This window comes from Phyllostomus hastatus, unplaced genomic scaffold, assembly GCF_019186645.2.
Source record: "Phyllostomus hastatus isolate PE091 unplaced genomic scaffold, TTU_PhHast_1.1 phas_contig_283, whole genome shotgun sequence".
Classification (NCBI taxonomy): domain Eukaryota; kingdom Metazoa; phylum Chordata; class Mammalia; order Chiroptera; family Phyllostomidae; genus Phyllostomus; species Phyllostomus hastatus.
The window spans coordinates 8,272,370-8,294,343 of record NW_025333833.1 but is presented as its reverse complement, the minus strand read 5'-3'; the positions used below and the strand labels follow the sequence as shown (position 1 = coordinate 8,294,343).

The 21,974-nt window shown below is 48.6% G+C and overlaps 1 protein-coding gene across 7 annotated transcripts in view; it reads right to left on the bottom strand.

Annotated features, from left to right (window-relative positions):
* RASAL2 (RAS protein activator like 2) overlaps positions 1-21,974 on the bottom strand; it is a 278,498-nt gene that overhangs the window by 135,352 nt on the left and 121,172 nt on the right. For all 7 annotated transcript variants that reach the window (XM_045838806.1, XM_045838807.1, XM_045838808.1 and 4 more), the window contains exon 2: positions 9,915-10,042. In XM_045838806.1, the coding sequence (XP_045694762.1) occupies positions 9,915-10,042 (128 nt within the window). The remainder of the gene's footprint in view (positions 1-9,914; positions 10,043-21,974) is intronic.

The following is a 21,974-nucleotide window of genomic DNA, read 5'->3' as shown; positions in this document are numbered from 1 at the left end:
GGCTACGCCTTCTGCTCTGGCCCCGCTGCCCAGCTCCCACGACTGGGGTCCCGGGGCTGATGAGAACAAAGCTCTCTCTCTGTTCCTGAGAATCTGAACAGCGACGTCTGCATAATGGACTGAAAATGTCCACCCCCACCCCCTGCAGGGGGCCCCAGAGTCACCGTCCCCTCACCACCACAACTGTGCGTGCTGCTTGCACACTGAGGAGCCGACAGCAGGGTCAGAGGGGTAAAAATTCTAAACAAACAAGGGGAGGCCCAACAACAACATCGGTAAAGGCAGGAGCTCTTCCACAGGCGCCCTGTAATACAAGACTTTACGAACCGTCACCCAAGTCATCCATCCCTTTCAGGACGGAGATTATTATCGCCGCGACTTAAATAATTAAAAGAGTAGCACCGCGAGGTTAACCTCCCTTCTGGTCAGAGGTGAGGACGTAACCTCCACCTGCCTGACAAGTAGGAAAGAACAGGGGTGAGTTTGGGGGAAAAAAGTTTGTATCTTTGAGTAGACGAACCTACATAAACACAACCATTTTCCTCCTTGTTCTGAATGTATCTGTTATCTGAACCGATGAAGGCCCAAGCCATTAAGAAAAAAGGTGGTAGTTATTTTTGATATTACAGGAGGAAATGACCCGTGATCTTTTCCGTGGAAATTTATAAAGGTTATATTCAGGAAAAAGTAGGAAATGGTTTCTATTATCATATACTTTGTCTCTACCATGTCTAAGGAAGGATAAATAAAATATATCAAACTTCTTATTTGGGCCTAAAATTCACTCACAATTATTTTTTCAAAGTGTTCATGTAGACTCTTTGTTTCCTTCTTTTGTAACTTACAATATAGCCAAAGATTTCATTCAAAGTATCCTGCATAGGTTGGGGTATTTTACCTCTGACTTGGCATATACGGGAAAATAGTTTTGACTTTTATTCTAAATATGAATTTCTTACAAATATTTTACTTTTACAACACTAAGGTTGCTTCTTACCTAAAATATTTTCAAAAGATATTGATCTACTTGAAGATTAGAGGGATCATATTTCAAATATTTTCAAACTAAGCTGGGGCTCACCAATCTTAGTAGACAGCCAAAGAGAATCAGTTTTAGAAACTCAATTTTAGAAAAGCTATTTTATCCATTCTGACTGTCCCGATTCAGTTTACTAGTTCATAGTTCACATTTATTATTTATACCGACTTGCTCTTCAAATGCGTGCACCGTCCAGGTTCTACAACACGGCAGGAATCTTTGTTAACCTCTTTGGCCTTGTACCGTGCCCCCGAGTCTAACTTTTCCTCAGGGAAAAAGACATCAAGCCCTTGAACTCACTCCACGTCAGGGGAGGAACACGGAGCAGGGGAAGGGGTACATGGGCTTCTCGGGTGTCTGAGGCGCGTTCACAACGAAGTCACACTGAGCCGGACTCCCAGCCCCGGTCACAGTTCCGGGCCGTCCGTGACGACGGGAGAGGGACACGCACAAGGAAGTCCGGTTACTTGGAAAACATCATTTATATACGTATGCCTCACGGTTTCTGCAAAACTGCCTTCATTTTGTTTAGAATGCTACAGAAAATCATTTCAATTTCGACCTGTGCACATGCAGATTAAATAAGGTAGCAAAGGAGAGGAAACCGAGGCCATGCTAACTAGCAGAAGTGGTTGGCGTGCTCAGGACGCTCGGGTCCATCGGGTCGGGCATGGGGGATGTGTGTGCTGGGGGAGCGGCCCCAAGCGCTGGGGGAGCGGCCCCAAGCGCTGGGGGAGCAGCCCCCGCTGCAGCCGGAGCGCAGTTCCAAGCCTCCTGTTGCAGGGGCTTCTGCACAAGCTCCTCCACAAGGAAAGAGCCCCTCCGCTGAAAGTGCCCAGCTTCAGACTTCCTGTTCTAGGAACACCACATCGCTTGCATTCCCCTAACCCATTTGCTGCTTTATGGTTCAGTGCCTTTGCTAAATCAAGTCTGTTCTCTCAGCCTGAAATACTCCCCCCACTTTCTTTCCTGTTCTATGCCCAACCGGTGAAACTACTCGTCCTAAGGCTGCCGACAGGCATCGCCTCTGCGGGGAGCCTTCCCTTCCCACCCGTCGCCTAAGAGAAGGTTAAGGTGCACCTTCCCGGGGCGCCTCCGGTAACAGATTGTCCTCTGTCACTGCACTTACCACACTGAATGGTAACTATCCCTCTGTGCAGCTAATTCCATATAAATTAGCAGCTTGCATCTTACCAGTCAATCCCCAAATCTTAAAATAGCTCCAACCACAAATGAATGAATGAATATTTAATAGGTAGAGAGAGGGTGGCCATTTTCGGGAAAGAAGAAAACGTAACATCAGCCAAGAAGTTGGTAAGCATATGACTTTTTTGGTTTGTTTTGGAACAGGAAGCAGGCCAATTTCGTTAGAGCCTCTTACAGGGGAGAAGCTGGGTAGGACGCCGAAATATATCATGACCACGTGGCAAGGGCCTTAGTGCCAAGCCGTGCATAATTCAGGAGGCTCTTGGGAAACCACTCAGGTTTGTGGGTCGGAGGAAAGGCAGTCTTTTCATCCGTCTTTCTCTTCCCTGTCCCTCCCTCTTCTGATACGTCCTACGGGTTAATAATCATAACACACGACTTTGATCAAATCCCTTCCTTTCTTAAGCTTCCTTTGGTAACTGCCCATTCCCAATGACATCTTAATGATATAGAATACGTTCCTTTAGAAAAAATACATTTCTTTTACTCTATACAGTTTATTTGTGCCATTTATCAAATGCTATTTTAAAATTATCTGCCTTATTTCCACAATTAACGAGCACACGGGGGGCCGCTGTGTGTCTGCGGGAGGCCGCGGTGACGGTGCTCTGAATGGTGCACGCCACTCACGGGCAGCCGCCCCAGGAGCAGTCACAGCTGATTTTCGGCTGTTTGCACAAAAGTCTAACTGCTGTTTTCATCAATATAGCTGAGTGTAAACACTGCTCTCCCAACGCATGAAAAACATATTTAATTTTTTTTAAATCGCACTACTGCCCTGCTGCCTGTGCCCCAGCCTCCTGCTTTGAAAACTCCACGCACAGAAGCAGAGTCCGAGTGAGAAAAAACGGGGCCGCAGCTACCCTTCCGAAGGGCGTGTCCTTGCCACAGGACCTCACCCGGCTCTCCTGTGTCTTTTTACTCTGGCTGCACGCACCTCACAGGGGTTTAGGATGGTCTTCTTTGCCATTTCCCCCAAGTCCTTAATCTCTGGTTTGCTCGGTCTTATCTCCTGCGAGCAAAATGGAATTCAAACGGCCTCCTACACCCTCTCTCAAACGGGCTCGGGGCCAAGCCAGCTGGGCCTTTCCTGGCATCCGGGCAGGGAAGTGTACCTCCTATCACACCAGCCACGTCTGTTTACACGAGCGACTCGCTAAACCATCGCGTCACTTCTCAAGGTGACCCTCCTGGCGGACTTCCCTTCCGGCACCCTGCCCAGACCGACCCTGCTGCTACACTCCCACCCTGGCCATCGGTGCATGTAACACTCGTCCCAGGGACACCCCCCACGCAGGCTTTCCCCCGTTTTCCGACGGGACACAAGCAGCGTGAGGAGAGCCCTGGGAGAGCCCACACCCCGAACGCACGGGTGTTGGACGAATGTCGCCCTCCCACGCGCCAGCAGCACCCGGCCGGCTGGCCGCAGGGCCGGTTTCAACCGTCCCCAACCCCTCCTGGTGGGGCTTTTAACACAGCAGTGAACACCCCCGTGATTCCTTGGGGTTGAAAACAACCTTTTTAGATCATTTTAAAAGGAAATTCCTTAAATTCCTTGTTTCAAGGAATCCTAAGCTGCTCAATGCAGACTTCCGAGGGGGAGGGTTACACCCCTCCTGAGAGTGTGGGTGAGAGGCAGCATGAATGCGTATTCCGGCCCTTACACACACACACACACACACACACACACACACACAGAGGCAGGGAGTGGCCGCATATTCTGGTCCTTACACATGTACACACACAGGTGGGAGTCACAGCATATTCCAGTCCTTACACACACACACACAGAGGCAGAGTGACTGCATATTCCGGTCCTTGCACACAGACACATGAGATTTCCAATCATTTCTTGTAATGAAATTAACAGACTATTAAATTTATCATTCACGTGGCCAGGACAGCAATAGCTTAACATTTTCTTATCTAGAGACTTAGTTCAGTTTTCCCAATGTAACGTGGAACATCCCTGTCTCAGGGCGGTAGGCGTTTTGTAAACTGTTTCACGAACTCCTCATCCCTCACCCGGGCTGCTGCAGTCATCTTCCCGTTTCCCTCCGATTCCGTTCACTCGAGTCCCCACGTGAGCACCAGAGCGACTTCTCTGAGAAGCAAGTGTGATGATGTCCCCGCCCTGTGCCTCCCCTGTCCCCGGTCCAGATCGTTTCCGGAATCAGGTCCAAATTCCTCAGATGGCCTGCAAGGCACTTTGTCACTGAATTCTTGACAGCTATCACTTTTCCTCGTGCAAACTATTTTCCGAGAATTTGGAACATTTCACACTTTGCCAAAGAGAGAAGACGCTGCTTGACTCTGTACCCTTGTCCGTGCGTGAAGTGTACCCTCCCTCCTCCTCCTGCAGGCGAGCCCCCCCATTCATGCGTCTCTGGACGCAGCCTCCGCGTAAGCTTCTCTGTCAAACCCTTTCTGACTTTTCCACTTCACCCCTGACCCACTCCAGGGAAGAATGTCGGTTCGACTTTCCCTGTGGTTATATTGTAATCTTAAGAGAAAAAAAAACAGTGTATTGAGGTGAAATCCACTCAACACAAAATTCAGCATTCTGGAGATTAGTACAGCGATGTTCAGTGTATTCACAACGCTGTGCAAACACCACCCGTGTGGGGCTCCACGTGGCTCTCACTTTTCCCACAGCACGTCCCCCCCAAAACTGCAACTGCAACACTGCGCACATAGTAGATGCTCAATAAACAAAGAGGGAATCACAAGTTCAACGATGGTGAAGCATTCTATGGATTGTTTTTATCATCTTTTGTCTACTTTTAGGAAAAAATACAGAATTAAGTCTCATGTCCTGGGAAGATTTACAACAGAAAAAGGAAAGGCAGAAGGAAAGGTTCATCTCCTCTCAAACTTACATTAAGAAATCAGACCTTCGGGAATCAAAGTTTATAACTTCGCTTTTTCAAAATTTATTCAACAAATGTTCATCAAGGATTTGCTTATGTGTCAAGAACTGTTCTAGGTGCTGAGGGTTACAGCATTGGACAAAACAGACAAAATCCTTGCCCTAACGCCTGCATTCTGGAAGAAAGGCAACAGACACGATAAATAAATTCCACGGCATTTTAGAGGGTGGCAGATGCCATACATGGGCCAGAAGAATCAGAGCCACGTAATCAGATCGGATGATCTGGAGGGAGATACGAGGAGGGTCTCTGATTTTAAAGAGGTGGCCGGGTAATCATGAAGGCAAGGAGTGGAAGCAGATGAGAAAGTGGGTCGTTCAGATATTTTAAGGGAAAAACCAGGCCGAGGCCTTGGGGTGGGACGTGCCTGATTTGCTCAAGAACAGTGCCGAAGCCGGACCTACCCGGCCAGAGCTAGCCCCTGGGAACCTGGACGGGTGGAGCTGTCCTTGATGGAGACGGGGTCCCATGGGCGTGGGAGGGAAGACTGGAGGCTGGAGAGGACCCTGGCACATCCACGCAGAGGCGTGCAGTGCGCAGCGGGATGGGTGAGTCTGCAGAGCAGAGCTGTGCAGCCGGAGACACAGGAGCCGGAATCTCAGCACCAGAGGGAGTGCAGAGCCCTGAGGCTGGGCGAGTCGCCAGCAGAAGTGAGACCAGAGGACAGAACTCTGTGGCGCCCCCTGTAGGGATCTGGAGAGAAGAGGAGGGACCTGCAGAGGGGACCGAGGACGAGCAGTCGGAGCGGCAGGCGGAAACCCGAGAGAGCGCCGTGCGGCGGAAGCCCAGTGAAGAGAGCGGCTCTAGAAACAGGAACGAGCCACCGACTGCACTGAATGCCACTGACAAAGGAAGCGAGAGGAGAACTGACCCCTGGGTTTAGGAATCTGGAGGTCACCAGGGCGCTGACTGAGAGCACTTTGGACAGAGTCGTATGGGTGGCAGGGGTGTCCAACCGTCGGCCTCGGGCCGCATGCAGCCCAACACAGAATAGTAATTTCACTTCAAACATGTTCTTTGCTCATCTGTTTTTGCTAGTGTTTGTGTGTTTAATGTGTGGCCCAGAGACGCCAAAAGGCTGGACACCCCTGGAGCGGAGTCTGAGTGGAGCAGGTTTACGAGAGAACGAGAGGCAAGGAATTAGAGGCAACGAGCTTGCAGGTTCCGAGGACTTTTGCTATCAAGGGAAGCAGAGAAATGGATGGACGGTAACCGGAGGCGGGAGGGGGGTTGACACAGGCTTGTTTTCCTGCTGGAGGGAGAAGCAACAGCACGCGGGCGGGAAGGAGCTGCGGAGAGCATGGCGTGGAAGGTGCGGAAGGGGCGGGGGGACTGCTCCTGCGTCTTCCCGGGAACAGGGCCCGTGCAGGGGCTGCCACGGGACCGGACAGCCAGACCACAGTACGGGGGACGGGGGACGGGGTAGAAGGGAAGAGGGGCCGGTGGGCAGGTGGGCACGGTAACAGTAACGCAGTTCTCCTCCGGGGCCCGAGTCATCTCACCGAGGAAAGAGGCGGCAAAGCGGTCTGCTGCGAGGCTGCCAGAGCCAGGGTGAGAGCAGAGGAAGAGACGCAAGAAAAGCCGCCGAGGGAATCACTGTAGACTGTGCTCGGAGTGCGGCCCGAGGTCCCGAGCTGCTCTGCAGACTGCTTGTTGCCAATGGCGGTTTGGGGGCGCGGGAACTGAGAGGGAGTGAGCCTGGGGTGGCCGGGGAGGTGTCTCCTCTCGCGGCACACTGGCCATGAACGTGCGTATCTGTGTGGTTTTGTTCCTTCCTTCCCTATGTGAGGATCGCTCTGCGTATATCTACTGGATTGTAATCTTACTTTTATTAAATCTAATAAAATTTTGGGTTTGTATTTCTATCTTTTTAAAATCTCATTTTTCTTCATTCACGTCATTGTGCCTTACTGTTCACAGTGAGGCGGGGAGAGAAAACGGTCCTGGGCCACGCACTGGTCCCAGAGAGCGGGACGGGAGCTGGCTGAGGAGACTGCTCTGTCATCACTGAGCAGCACGAGGGGCTCGCACGGGGCCTGCAGCCAGGAGTGGAAAGACCCCTGTGCGGTGCACTCCTGCGCTCCAGACGCACGCCGCCGCCTGGAAGCAGGGCAGGGGGACGGATGAGCGGGACTTCGGGGAGCCACCGTGGTGCCAGGTGAGTGGGGTGATGCGAGACAAGGGCCAGGGGGCAGCGTGCAAGGGAGCAGTGTGCAAGGGAGCAGTGTGCAAGGGAGCAGTGTGCAAGGGAGCGAGGACAACGACCGGCCGTAAAACATGGGCCTGGTGACGAGGAAAGAAAGGGCATCAGAGGTACGAGGGGCAAAGGGACGGGATCAATGGACCAGGGGCCCCAAAAGGACTGAAGGGTTTTGGGAACTGGGGATGAGCTAAAAAAGGACAGGAGGTGATGGTCACAGAATAAGGTGCATGCAGCTGAGCACATGACGGAGCTGTAGCCGGGAGGCAGGTGGAGGAAAAGGCTCTTGAAGGAGAGGCGTCCAAGGAGCTGAAAGCCATGTGTTGAAAGAATCACGTCTCCAGATACAGAATCACATATTAAGGCTGGTGCAGTGCTGGAGGAAATGACGACGAGCCAGTAGCACAAATCAACAACCGGGAGACAGGACAGGGGTAGAGTGACAGTGCGAGTGAGAGCGATGAGCGATACGGCTGGGAGTCAGAAGACGCTGCGACAGGAGACTTGGAGTCTGGGCTCTCCAGGGACAACGGGAGGGCAGAGACGGAAGTGCCCTGGACGGAGAGCGCCTACTACAGGCAGCGTGGTCTCAGGGCTACGGGGCGGGGCGGAGAGCCAGCACTTGACGGGACTTCAGAGAAGACAGGGTCCTTTGGGAAGACAGAGGTTCTCGTGAGACCAAGAAGTTAAAAGCCTCCTTCGGGGGAAGGTGGAAGCCGCAGCGGGCTTGCTGCGCACGGACCGCAGGCTGTGGAGGGCGCAGTGGGGGGGTTGCGCGCGGCGGAACAGAGCGAGCGAAGGGCGAGCACAGCACGGGAGAGGCGCAGAGCCCGAGCGCGGAGGAGCCGCAGGGCTCCCCCGGCGTCTGGGTTTCTCACGAGAACCCGAGTTACAAGGGGTAATGCACCTGAGATTCTGTGTTGAAAAATTACTCATTATGGACAGTTATTTTATCAGACAAAAGGGCGCCCAGGCCTGTACTGCTCCATTGATTACTAATACCTAATCAATGGATTATATGTTGTTCTAGATAAGGCATGCTCCTGCCATCTCCCCTCAGGCTGTTACGTTTCTTCCAGCACCAAACGGAATAAAATGCAGGAGACGGCAGGACGACGGCGGATGATCTGTGCATATGGGGCCTGATGCGTGAACAACTCTGATAAACGACTGAGGACAGAGTAGACTGGTTGAAATGTGCATTTTGGATTAGCTGCTTATTCAAATGGGACAACTACAAATCTTCCACACTAATACTCACTTTACCAGTTTTCATTATGTATCTACTCAATATAAACACAACAACGTGTACTAGACCACTCCAGAATAGGATGCAGTGTTAACAATTATTTTAATAAAATGTAATATTAAATATTTTATTTACTGGATTGATATTCCACAGATTATATATGTGGCAACTAATCTTTCTCCTTCACCAATTAGCACATCACCTTCCCTCCCATTTAGCACCTTCCTTCCCTTCCATTTCTCCCTCTGCTTGGTGAAGATCACGGTCACTCTTTTTTCTTTATGTCGTGGGGGTCAGGAGTGAGATGGCTGAATGGCTCCACCCCAGCAGAACGACATCAACTACCTGCCAAACCACCAGTAAGCACGTGAACTGTCTGGGTGGGGAAGGATTTACGCACTGAGCAGTCTGAGGAACAGAGCAGTCACAGTGCACGGTAAGCTGTGTTGTTGGCCTGTTCTAACTCAGAGGGACAGGAGGTGTCCTGGAACCAGAACTAACTACACTCCGCCTGCCTCTCCAGCCCACTCTCCCTCGCTCTGCGTGGCAGGAAGCAAGTGAGAGCAACCTCTTCCTCCGACATCACGTTAGGTTTGGCCAGTGGGTCACCTGGGCGAGAAATCGGGAGGCGGGAGGAGAGAGTGGGAGCGTTGTTCTCCCTGAGTCCCCCTCGCCGTCCCCCTCGCCGTCCCGGGGCACTGGCCGAGGCTGCGGCCTTTGGGTAGAGCCATGGCGACGGGCTTCAGCCCTCTGGGCAGCCGCAGTTCTCGGGGCTCCGGAAACACTGCTTCCCTGCCTCGACCCGAAGGTCCAGAGCGGCACGTAACCGCCTTCTGCTGTTGCTAGTTCATGGGGGCCTCACCACCCTCTGGGGGACCCTCTGGGGGTCCCTTATGTGGCCTATGCCTCTGTAAATAGTCCCTTCATTACATCTCTTTCAATTAACCCACTGACTGTCCCACTAGTCACTGGTTAGGAGCTGGACTGATGTCCTTCCCAGGAGGCCATCTGGGCCACTGTAGGGGCCGGGGCTACACCATCCAATCCGTTCTCTTTCCGAATTACTCGCTCACCTCTCTTTCACTGCTCCTTAATGAAACCCTGGCCTGTCACGTTGAAGGACTCACTTCTGCACGGCACCCACATGTCCTCCCGACACTGGCAGCCTGTTAGACCTGCTCAGCCTTCGTCATTCGCAAAGCCCCCCGTGCTCGTAAGTGCAGATAAAGGCTAGGTCACTCCAGGACCGCGGAGAAGGGACGCAGCCCTCCCCAGTGCCATCCGCCTCACCTCCTTCTCCTTGTTGAGCAGCACCAGCTGGCTGTCCGTGAGGATGCAGTACTTCCGCTCCCATGTCGTCGTCTCGGTGTAGGGCGACTGGCCGCAGGACAGCCGGTGCGTGGGGGGCCCCTTCACATCTGCAAGACGAGGAGGAGAAGCGGCGAATCATTACGCTGCTTAGCAAACAGTGGTATTTCGAGTGCAATGATTTTCAACATCAAATTAAACAGAGATGAGTCTAAACACGAATCTCAGTGAGACACTGAAAATTTTCTCTTAAGAGAATAGAAACTGTTATAATATGTAGAAGTCAACGTGGGCCGGCAGTCTGCAGACAAGACGGCTGAAACGCTCCTGGAAGAACTGTTGGCACACAGCCGACCCAGGACACCCCACTGCACAGGCACCCGAATCACGGGAGGTCGCTTCACAGCTAAACCGGCATTACTCAAAACGAAGAGGAGAGGGCGACTCAGCAACCAGAACACAAGACAGACACAGGCCCTCGTCTCAGGGAGGAAGATGGTGTCGCGTGCACGCTTCGAGAGCACTGTGGACCCAGAACCGAGAGAGGGAAGTTATCAGCAGCCTGAACATTTAACATGGCTTTATTTCCAGTCACTCCTAAGAATTAGAAGTGCTTAAACTGTAGCATATTACCACTAGAGGCCAGTAATGCCTTGAATTCACAGGAAGCAATTTCCTCGAGGAAGATCTAGGCATATCACCGCCATGTCTCCCAGAGGCGGAGGGACACAAGGTCAAAGCTAAACATCTCGACTCTTCTGAATGTCTCATTGCCCCGTAAAATACCGAGTGGTTACTATTACTTTGTCACTTTAACATTTTTTGGTATGGACTGCTCACTCATTTGGGCTGTGTCAGCCTCGGAACAGCATATCTTCATCACGAATACACATCGGGTCCGTTCAATAAGACGTCTGCGGTAGTTCCATGTGTACACTCAAGGTCCTTTAGCCATGAAGGACCAAAGCCTTTTGGAAACAGACGTGCAGGGGCCAGGTAAAGCGCACTAGTCAACACTGTTTATGCCGGGGGAGCACGTCGGACCGAAGACAGGGGGAGACACGCCCCCGAGAGCGGGGGGGGTTTGTAGGTCACAAACAAGCACGTTTCATCTATCAGATGAGTGCCTGCATTGCTGTCACTCTCCACGGACTTTCGGTCTTTTTGTCACAGGACGACAGGTATTCCTGGTTTGGACCGACTGCAAGGAGGTTACAGTGATTTCCTAGACGTTTTATACCGTAACACCCAAACACGCACAACTACAGCCCGAGTACCACAGAAAGTAAACCAGTTGGCCATTCGGGTGGTGCGGTGTGTGTCTGCCTCCCCGCCCCCCCTTCTCCTCAACGCCCCTTCTGCTTAGCTTCCTGTTCTCCCTACAAGTCTGCCTCTGTGCGCGGCTCTGCGTGGTTTGGGGAGCTTATCAACTACCCTCCAAAATAATTCAAAGTCAAAGAACTAAAAATATCACGAGGGCTTGGCTGGACACGTTACTAATTCTCAGACGCTCAAGGATTTCCCCTCTTTTCCCGCTCCATCTCCTCCCCATGTTGCACAGCAGGACGCGCAGCACCCGCAGTGTCTGCCTTCCACGCCAGCTCTTCCCCACCCCCGACTCGCACCTCGTATGCTAAGCATCTTACATTATTTTATTTTAATTGGCTTTTGTCCTCACCCAAGGACAATTGTTATCATTGCTTTTAGAGAGAGAGGCATTGACGTGAGAGAAGAGAAGCGATCAGGTTGCCTTGGTCGCCTCCCCCACATGCCCAGAGCAGGGGTCCGGGAATCAAACCTGCAACCTGGGCGTGTGTGTGCCCTGACCGAGATTCAGACCCGCAACCTCTGGGTTGCGGGATGATGCTCCAACCAACCGAGCCGCAGCAGCCAGGGCGGCATCTTAAACAATTTTTAAGTTTTCTTCATACTTCAGAACGTCCTAAAATTATCACAAAAGGCTTCAAGGGAACTGACCCTCAAGCCTTTCTGACATGATCGGAGATTCTTGCCTACACTTAAAAGCCGAGTCAAAGTTGATCTTCTTAACGTGATTTGGACAAACAACTGGGTTAGATTTCACCACGAAGTAGGCCTATTTTTAGAACAAATACCCAGACGATCTCAACAGAGAGGCTACACCTCCTTTGTGTGGAAATGTGGTGGTTTTGTGGCCCAGACAAGTTTTCATTCAAATGACTAACCTTCTTATGTAAGTTAGTCAGGGGTGACCTAAGCTGCCCACTGCAATTTCATTTGAACAGTAATCTTATGTTCTCTACTGAGCAGGAAGATACTGACCGACTCTGTACGTAAAAGTCAGACTACAGGACACTGTATGTACAGCGTAACTCAGGTCTCCTGACAAAATGTAAGTCAATATCAGCACTGGATTCCCCTGAGTCACGTTCACTGTCCCATGGTCCCCCTCCCCCGACCTGACCTCTGTTCCGAGTTTCTTCATGGTATTGTGAAACAGGACAATAGCTTATAAGACATGTGGGGGACCCCATGTGGGGACCCTGCCTACAGCACAGCATTCCCCAGTGCTGTAGGCAGAATGAAGGAGGGAACAATACTTCTCTCTTTTTTGTCTAAATTATGATATTGATTAACCAGGCTATACAGTTTATAGTTTTCTTTTTTTTTTCTGTGCCCACTTTTTAACAATGCTTTGAGGTGCATACCAAGAAGGAATACAAGAAAGAAGTTAGAATAAGTGATTCTTTGGGATCCTTTTTAGCACTTCTGGATTAAGGTTTAAAAGGCATTTAAATAACAAGGTAAAATAGACTTAAAATAACCTATAGATTCAATGTATTCATTCTATCATGTCCTCATTTCTATGGCTAAACTAAGGTTTAAGAATGTATTTGTAAAGACCGTATACTGAGGCTATATTAACAAGACAAGCTCAGATTAATGCCCTATTTTACCTTACCAATTCTACCAATTAATCTCTCTCTCTCTCTCTCTCGTTCTAGTGACATACTTCTAATTTTTGACTTCCAATTATATTTAGTGTTTAACGTTCACTAGACAAAAGGAAAACTAACTTAGAATGACAACTAAGAATCTTAACAAAAACACTGGCAAAAAATTAGATTTACCCTGTCTCATGCCTACAAGGATGCTAAGGACCCTGGATGACGATGGCCTTGTCACAAAAGTTGAATAATTTTAGAAGCGTTAAGAAGAATCCGAATTTACTGAGTGGATTCTTCTGGAAGGCACTGCACCAACACTGGATACTTTCATGCAGACCAGTCATTCTCATTTTTAAAAAGGCCTCAGAGCCCTGGCTGGCGTAGCCCAGTGGATTGAGCGCGGGCTGTGAACCAAAGCATCGCAGGTTCGATTCCCAATCAGGGTACATGCCTGGGTTGCAGGCCATGACCCCCAGCAACCGCACATTGATGTTTCTCTCTCTCTCTATCTCCCTCCGTCCCTTCTCTAAAAATAAATAAATAAAATCTTTAAAAAAAAAGCCTCAGGATCACTTTAGACTCTTGAAATTGCTGAGGACTTCAAAGAGCTTTTGTTTACGTGGATTATATTTATCAGTATTTACCATATCAGAAATTAAAACAAATTTTAAAAATATTTATTCACTTAAATGATAATAATAAGCCTACTGCATGTTAATATAAATAACACATTTTTAACGAGATGTAACTTCCCCCCTCCAAAAAAATAATAAAAGAAAGAAAAGTAGGTTAGAGGAGTGACACTCTTTTAAGTTTTGCAAATCTCTGTAAAGCCTGGCTGGATTGAAGGCGGCTGGGTTCTTTCATCTGTTTCAACGTTCAATCCACTGCTTTGTGCTGTTTTGGTTCAAGTACACGAAGAAAATCTGGATTCACACAGACATGTAGCTGGAAAAGGGAAGAGTACTTTAATAGCACTTTTAGATAATTGTGGATCATCTTTTTGTAATACGATGCCGAAACCTGACAAGCAGTCGCTTCTCAGAAATGAGTAAAATGAGGAATCTGACATCACATCAATGAACTTTTCTTACTCTGTTAAATTAAAAATCACGGGTCTACTTTGCCTTTTGAATGGATCTTCTATCCATATGCATGAGTCTGCGACATTATGCATCGATCATTTAGAAAACATTGGTTGGTTTAGTTTTGCAGAACTTCTAAATGTTGACACTTTTCATTACATAATATCGAAAACTCACATTCACTGACATTGAGAAAAGTACCGATCTCATCAGAAAAGTCTTTAAGTACTGGGAAGCAGTGGCTGATTCAAGTTTTCAAAAATACTGATTTTCATTTTTCGTCCTGAGTTTTACCACTGGCAATAAATACTGCTGTTTTCCCTCCTTAAACGAGAGGTTTAAGACCGTTTCTTTGTCCAGAAAATGTCTACCAAATAACCAAGACTGAATAACTAACTATGGTTTGTTTATCAGTTGTCCTTTTGAATAAAATCGGTACTGCACAAAAAACGAGTGGCAAGTTTGGCTGGAGACTCCTCTCATTTCGCACAAACGTGTGCCGTGGTGATCACGCTCACACTTCAGCGAGAGGCTCTGAGGACCTCCCACGTCGCCACACAGAATGTTAAAGAGATGTGACCTCTAGGGCTGAGATTTAAGAAAATTCAGGATTTTCAATGAGTCCTCAAGTATAATCTTTTTTTTTAAAAAAAGATTTTATTTATTTATGTTTAGAGAGAGGGGAAGGGAGGAAGAAAGAGAGGGAGAGAAACATCAGTGTGTGGTTGCCTCTTGCAAGCCCCGAACTAGGGACCTGGCCCACAACCCAGGCATGTGCCCTGACTGGGAATGGAACCGGCGACCTTTCGGCTCGAAGGCCAGCGTTCAATCCAGGGAGCCACACCAGCCAGGGCTCAAATATATTCTTCCGTAAAATGGGCTCTCTCCCCTGCCGTGTGTGGCAGAGAAGAGGGCACTAGAGCGCTGCATCAGCTCTACTCCGGGTGCCTTTGCATCGCCAGTGCCAACGTCCACACAGTGAGCAAGAACGAACCAGGCTAGGGCCAAGTTTTGTTATGAACATAATCGGAACCTAGCCGATCGAGGGGGCCCTCGGGTTCTAGGGTTCCACAGACACACTTTAAAAACCACTGCTCAGACGCAAGGAAGCCGATGCAGGAGCCTGAGAAAGCCTGGCAACTGTGTGTGAGGGGCGGTCAGTGGGGAGAGACCAGAGGTCTCACACGGCGGACGGGAGACCAACGAGGGCCATGGGTTCGGGACAGCGGACACGGAACGGGGCCGTGTGAGCCGGAGTCTGCAAGGAGAATCCACAGCGCTGGCGGCTCTCTAGCTGCTTGTGTGGGAGGCACAGCGCAAGAGCGGAAGGAATAAAAGAGCAATTAACACACTGATAAATGCTCGTGAAGCAGGTTACATGCCCTGATCGTACTTTACTGTTAGCGGGGAAATCTACATACAAGTTTTTCAGAAAGGGGGGAAAGAAAACCTGAGGGAAGCTTTTAAATCTGAATTGAACTTGAAAGACATAATGTAAGCCATTAGATCCAAATCATTTCAAGACAGCATTCATTGTCCCCCGGTGTCTGCGGGGGAGTTCCAGGACTCCAGCAGACGGCAAAGCCTTTGGATGCTGGAGCCCATTATAAACGACGGCATAGCATTTGCATATAACCTGTATTTGCATCTAGGCTACAGCACGGTGCTCAGCACACGGCAAATTCAAGTTCTGCTTTATGGAACTTTCTGGGATTTTCTTCCCAAATAGTTTTGATCTGCAGTTGGTTGAATCTGTTAATATAAGCGCGGCCAACTGTACCAGATTATTTTGCCTACCTGTGAATCTAAAAACCAAACTCTGGGCCTCTCCAAATGCCAATATAAATTCAGTACCCACTTGGCAAGGGAACCGCAATAACAGAGCTCCTCTGTACGTAGTAATCCTTCCTTGTAACCAAAGAAGGGCGCATGGAGGCCTGTCATGTTACTTGACGAGGAAGATAAACAACACTGATACGACAGAGCTGGAGATTACATTAGGCACATCTATAAATATCTACGAAGTAACTTTTCTCTTCAAGGGTTAGCATCTCGTCTCTCCCAGACTTAGAAAGCATCTCAAAAGACTTACAGTGGGAGAATAAATAAAGGGTCCCAATAGGAGCAGACATAGGAGTAGAATGGAAAACAGTTAAGTCTATGACCCAGATATGGAGAATGTCAAAGAAAAAAACTGCTGTGGGAAATTTTATTTTTGTCTTACGGCTCCTTAGAAATCCATCTGCATTGCTTTTGAATCACTTCCTTTACAAGCCACACGTTTTTAAAAATTCCAGCATTATAAGTTAAATGCAATTGTTGAAATCCTAAAGCTATTTACTACCATCCAAAACAAGCTTTACAGAGGGTTCAACAGAGAGGTTCCTTCCTCCAGCTAAAACACAAACTCTAATCCTTCATTTGGTCTCAAAGGACTTTCATTGATTCTTAGTACCAACCTAAAGACGAACAAACAAACAAACAAACAATCCCCACAGTTTTGGGAAATCTATGTCGGCGAGACTTTAATACATTAAAAGAAAAGAAACATTTCAGTAGTTGTAAATCGCAGGGGTCTGAACTGTGGAAAGAAAGATCTGTGTGTGTGTGGTTGTGTGTGTGTGTGTGTGTGTGTTCACCCATCTGGTTTAGAAATGGCAAGCTCTTCCCAGCATTCAAATTCCAAGGATCAGACTTGTTTTAGTTCTGAATTTGGTTAGAACTCAAAGTACAAGCATTGCTTTCTAGAGTCTCAGAGATGAAGCGACCGCTTTCTTGTCGAAGTGAAATTACATCTCAATAACTCAAACAGAGCCACAGCACTTTAGCGAAGGACATGTCTCTGTCCCTAAATACACGAAGGGCTATTTTTATCTTTACCAACATGTTTAAAATAGCTTTAACAAAAGTTCAAGTTTAAAAATAACCTATTAATAAGTCAACAAAAAAGCTGTATTTTTGAAAGGAAGTTCTTTATTTTTCTGATAAATAAAATCCTTGCTCTGCCACAGAGCTTCAAAAATGCGGCATATGCCTGGCCATCTTCTACCAGCAACGTCTGCTGCCACAGAAGAAACATCAGAGTTGCCGCGTGGAGACGATTCTTAACAATGTCAGCAACTGCTGACAGGCTGCTCGGGGGCAGCCCACCGGTGTCAGAGACTCGTGACCGAATTGCTCTACACGTGCGCTCATGCTGTCTGCACTAGACCCAGGTGATGCTGTTAACCCACCTAGGGTGGGGCGAAAGTGGTTTGTAGTTGTGAGCACATGAAAGACAGTTCATTCTTATATTATTGTATGTTAATTATTGTATTATTTTCCATACGCACAACAGTAAACCCACTTCTGTATATACTTTGTCATTCTCTTTCATTCCTAAAGCACAGAAAGGAGAAACAAAACCAATCAGGGTATCTTTAACCTTAGGTAACCATTTAAATTTCCTTCTCAACTACAGAGGCTTAATTTCCAAGCTGCTTCATCACTGGTGTCTAGTCAGCCGATCCCCTATGCTTACCGTCACCCTTCCCAAGAGTAAACATGAGGGCAGGCAGGAGACCCCATGTGACCCTTCTGGTGAGTGAGTTCCTTTAGTCTCAAGTTTGCAAAGGAGTCCCTCCACTGCCGCCCCTCAGTCTTAGCAGCACCGAGACCTACGAGACCTACGCACAGGGCTACTAACTTTGCCCCATCACCCCTGGCAAGTTATCTGGCAACAATGTAACAAGTCCCTTGAAAGCATGACTGACTGAACACAGCAGACAATCCGGTGTTTAATAAAGGTAACACTTCCCAAAAGAACCAACAATAGCTTGCTGCTATCACCTAAGTAATAAGATCACCTAAAAGTAACCTTGTAAGAAGGCGGCCAGGATGGGAAACCTCTCCCATCACGGTCCACCTGGTTCTCCCTCCCACGTCACGAGCACACGGTTTGCACCGCACCCAACCGTGTGCGCCGAGCAGGCAGAGCGGATCGGTTTTCCTCCCCTTCCCAGGCGTGCGAGAAGGCGTAAGTCCCGTAACTCCCACGCGGGGCCACGCACGGCTGAAGCAATTACACCGATCAGGTGACTGCATGGAATGTTATGAATGATGTCAGCGTCAGGATGACAGATGGCCGTCAATCACAGCCCGCTCTTCAATCCGAAGAGACCCCTCACATCCACAGTTCAGATTCCTACCCCATCGGAAACACAGAAAACACTCAAAATAGAATTAATTCATTTGTGTGTGAGTCTTTCAGAGGAAAAGATTTTCTTCAACAGTCAAGTACAGTGCAAATTAAGAAAAGTGAAAGACAATAGTCTGGCCCTTAATACAGAGCCATGGTGTTGCACGAATGATCAAAACTCTTGACCCTCTTCAGGTCGGATGCCCCTGGTCCTGGTAGAAAAGGGAACCACACCAGGAATTCATCTCAGACACCATTTCACACTCACTCCTTCTGTTATATTTAGTGCCTCTTCCTATATTAATAGACCCCCACGCGTGCCTCTTTGGGACTGAATCTCATCATTTTTCTTTAGAAACAGCCGCTGTGGGGAAAGAATAAGAGCTTTTAAATGAATATGATTCTCAGTGGAGAAGGGGGAAGAAAAAGCATAGATAGTTTACCGCAGCTGAGAGATCAGTTTCTGAGGTTTCGGCAATCGGCTACACCGCCAGGACTGCGGCGGCGTTATCTCTCTCTCAGGAGCAGAAGGAGGCAGGCTGCATAAATCTCATCAAGAGCCTGGCAGCATTCAAAATTGGTAATAGCTCTACCTCTCTCCACAGCGCCGACGGCAACAGAGCAGAGAGCTCAACACGCACCTTTTCTGTGCTGTGACCTGTTTGAATCACAAGCCGCGGAGCTTATGACAGTGAAAGCTATCGAGGAGATAACAAACCTCTCTAAGGAACCCCATAATCGCTTGCTGGTAAGTCACCAACCCAATTCAATCAGCTAGATCGTGCGACAACTTAGCTGGCTGAGCATTCAAAGTGGAAAACCTCTTTTTATCAAAAACCACTGACCTCAAGTGCGGAGGAGAGAACAAACACCTACACCCAGCAACTGTAGAGCAGGAAAAGCAAGCATTTAGCATTCTCCCAATACGGTCAACACAAACAGACCTGACATCCCTCGTATCCAAACCTAATTCATTCCTGAAAATACGTCGGATGGCACATTTTCACGTTCTGATTTTAAGTGGAAAAAGAATAATACAGTTCAAACACATCTAAAATTCCCAATTAACATCCCCAAGTACTGTTAAGTGTTCTTAAACCCACAAGGACAACCCACCGAAATTTCTAAATTAAAAATAAACGTACAAAACCACTGACATTCAGTGAACTTGCTGGCGGGTCCGTGTGTGCACAGGACACAGCATCCGATGCAAGTCCCGTTTTCCTTCCACCACAAACGCGTACGGAAAGGTAGATAAACAACAATCTGTTCGTAATTCATCACGGATGCAAACAGCACAACAAAATAAAATCAGCTAACGAGTCTTTCTAAACTAACAACACTTTCATCGTTTTGTTTGTTTCTCACGAACAGGTAAAAACCATGGAGAGAGTACATGGGGACCCAGGCCCGGCGAGTTTTTCTGTCTTTAGTCGCTTTGTCTCTCGTCAGCCTTTATCGCTTCCATCCCTTCTCCTCGTGTAGGAGATTTCTAACCCTCCAGGCCCTCCTGCTCGTTCACAGGCTTCCCCAGCCCCTTCAGAGAAACGCGGACTGCGTGGGACCTTTGGACAACCCGACCAGGACACGCAGCCCCGCTGGGAAAACCAGTGACACAGGACGCTCCAGGTCTTCCCGCCCAGAGAGTCACGTGCGGCTCCGTATTTTTGGCCGGAACGATATTTTAATGACGACAGTCCATTTTAGATTAAAACTTCCCAAGTCGCCGTGGCAAATATTTGGATGTTGAAAATTCACATATACAGCCCTGGCTGGCGTAGCTCAGTGGACTGAGTGCGGGCTGGGAACCAAAGTGTCTCAGGTTCGATTCCCAGTCAGGGCACATGCCTGGGTTGCAGGCCATGACCCCCAGCAACCACACATTGATGTTTCTCTCTCTCTCCCTCTCCCTCCCTTCCCTCTCTAAAAATAAATTTAAAAATTTTAAAAATTCACATACACAGACAGTAAAGAGAAAAGAGTGACTATAGGAAAACAAATGATGATGAGTATCGACCAGGAGGAGGAATGAAAATAAAGGCCAAGAGGAGAAGAAACGCAGAGAGGAGGAAGAGGCATGGTCTTGGGGAAGCAAATGAGAAGTGAAAGCTATCTTCAAGGTCAGTACAGCACACTCTCTAGTTCGCAGATGAATTAGATGAGGCTCGGAGATATGAAATTACTTGCTCAAAATGACACATCTAGTTCAGTTATCTCAGAGCTTAGTTATTCTGATGAACGATCTAGGGTTTTCTCCAGCATATTAACATAACTTCTCCTTGTTCTGAATCCTGTAAGTCAGGGGCATCAAACTCACTTTCACCGGGGGCCACATCAGCCTCGCGGTTGCCTTCAAAGGGCCGCATGTAACTTTAGGACTGTGTAAGTGTAACTCCTCAACAATTAAGCGAGAGCTCGGTGCTGCCGCCGGGTAGAAACAAGGTGCTGGGCCGGGAAAAACAAGGTGGCGGGTGGGATTCGGCCCGCGGGCCTTGTGTCTGCCGCCTGTGCTGTAAGTACGTGTGTGCTGTGTGCAAAGCACTGCACTCCAGCCTGGGGATGTGACGGTGACCAAGACAGACCTCGTCACTGAGCCAGAGGAACTTAAACTCGGGAGACGGGTCACAGACTGCACAATTGGCATGTGACTGATTTAAGCAATTATGATAAGCACTGTCAAATGCAGTCCAGGGTGCTGTGAGAGCACATGAAAGAAGCAGTGCGCTTGGTCTGGGGAGTTACTGCGGCTGGGAGCAGTGGGCGGAGGGGAGAGTAAGTACAGACGAGCCTCTGCACACATGGACTCCACCAAAGCACCTGGAAATATTCGGGAAAAAATGTCATTGCTGATGTCTACTCTGCAGTTAGGCCTATGATGGCTGTGTCTGTAGTGAACATAAACAGATTTTTTAATAAACCCAAGATCAAGGTGCTGGCCAATGGCCTTGTCGCCGTGACCACACGTGATGGAGAGAAAGGGGTAACTCTTCCTCTTCTTCTAGAGGCACCAGCCCTGCCAGCTTAAGGCCCCACCCCTGTGACTTCCCTTAACCTTTGTCACCTCCTCCCAGGTCCCATCTCCAAACTACGGTCCCACTGGGGGTTAGGGCTCCACCATCAATTACTCTGGGGAGGACACACACGGTCCATAACAGGAAGTGAACCAAGACAACAGAAAGCAGACAATGAGCAAGCGCACAAACAACAACAACAGAAACAGGCACCCCAGCCCAGGAGAGGAGTGAAAGGCGTCTCGGAATGATGAAGAGAAAAAGAGAACCAGGCGGCGGGTGGCGAGGCACCAGCGGTCCCCGCCGAAGGGGTTCACGCGCTGAAAGCTGTCCTGGCGTGCTTTCCGCCACTCGCCACCTCGTACAACCCCTGGGGGCCGAGCTCGAGTGAAAGCAGGACACAGTCAAAGAGAGCAGGACCCACGGCGATCCAGGGCTCCCAACGAAGAGAAAGGCAAAGGAATGGTGAAGGTGACAGCAAAAGAAATACCCAGGATGACAGCCATTCGGGAAACAGTCCTAAACACAGGAAGACCAGGGCGACGCCATGGAAGATATTACCAAGAAAGAAGAAAAATAAAATGGAATAATGTACAATCTGACAGATTACCTGATACTACTGCCCTTGAGTAAAACTGCAGTGCAAACCTAGAGGAAGGTGGGGGCGGGGGTAGAAGTAACAGGTACAGATAAGAAACCAAGGCCATTCTTAACAAATATATATATATACACTCATATATACATATATATAATGCACAATGATATTCAGCCATGCCTAATGTAGTTGAATACTGATTTTTAAAAATAGGTAAGTATTGAATACTGATTTAAATATATCTTTT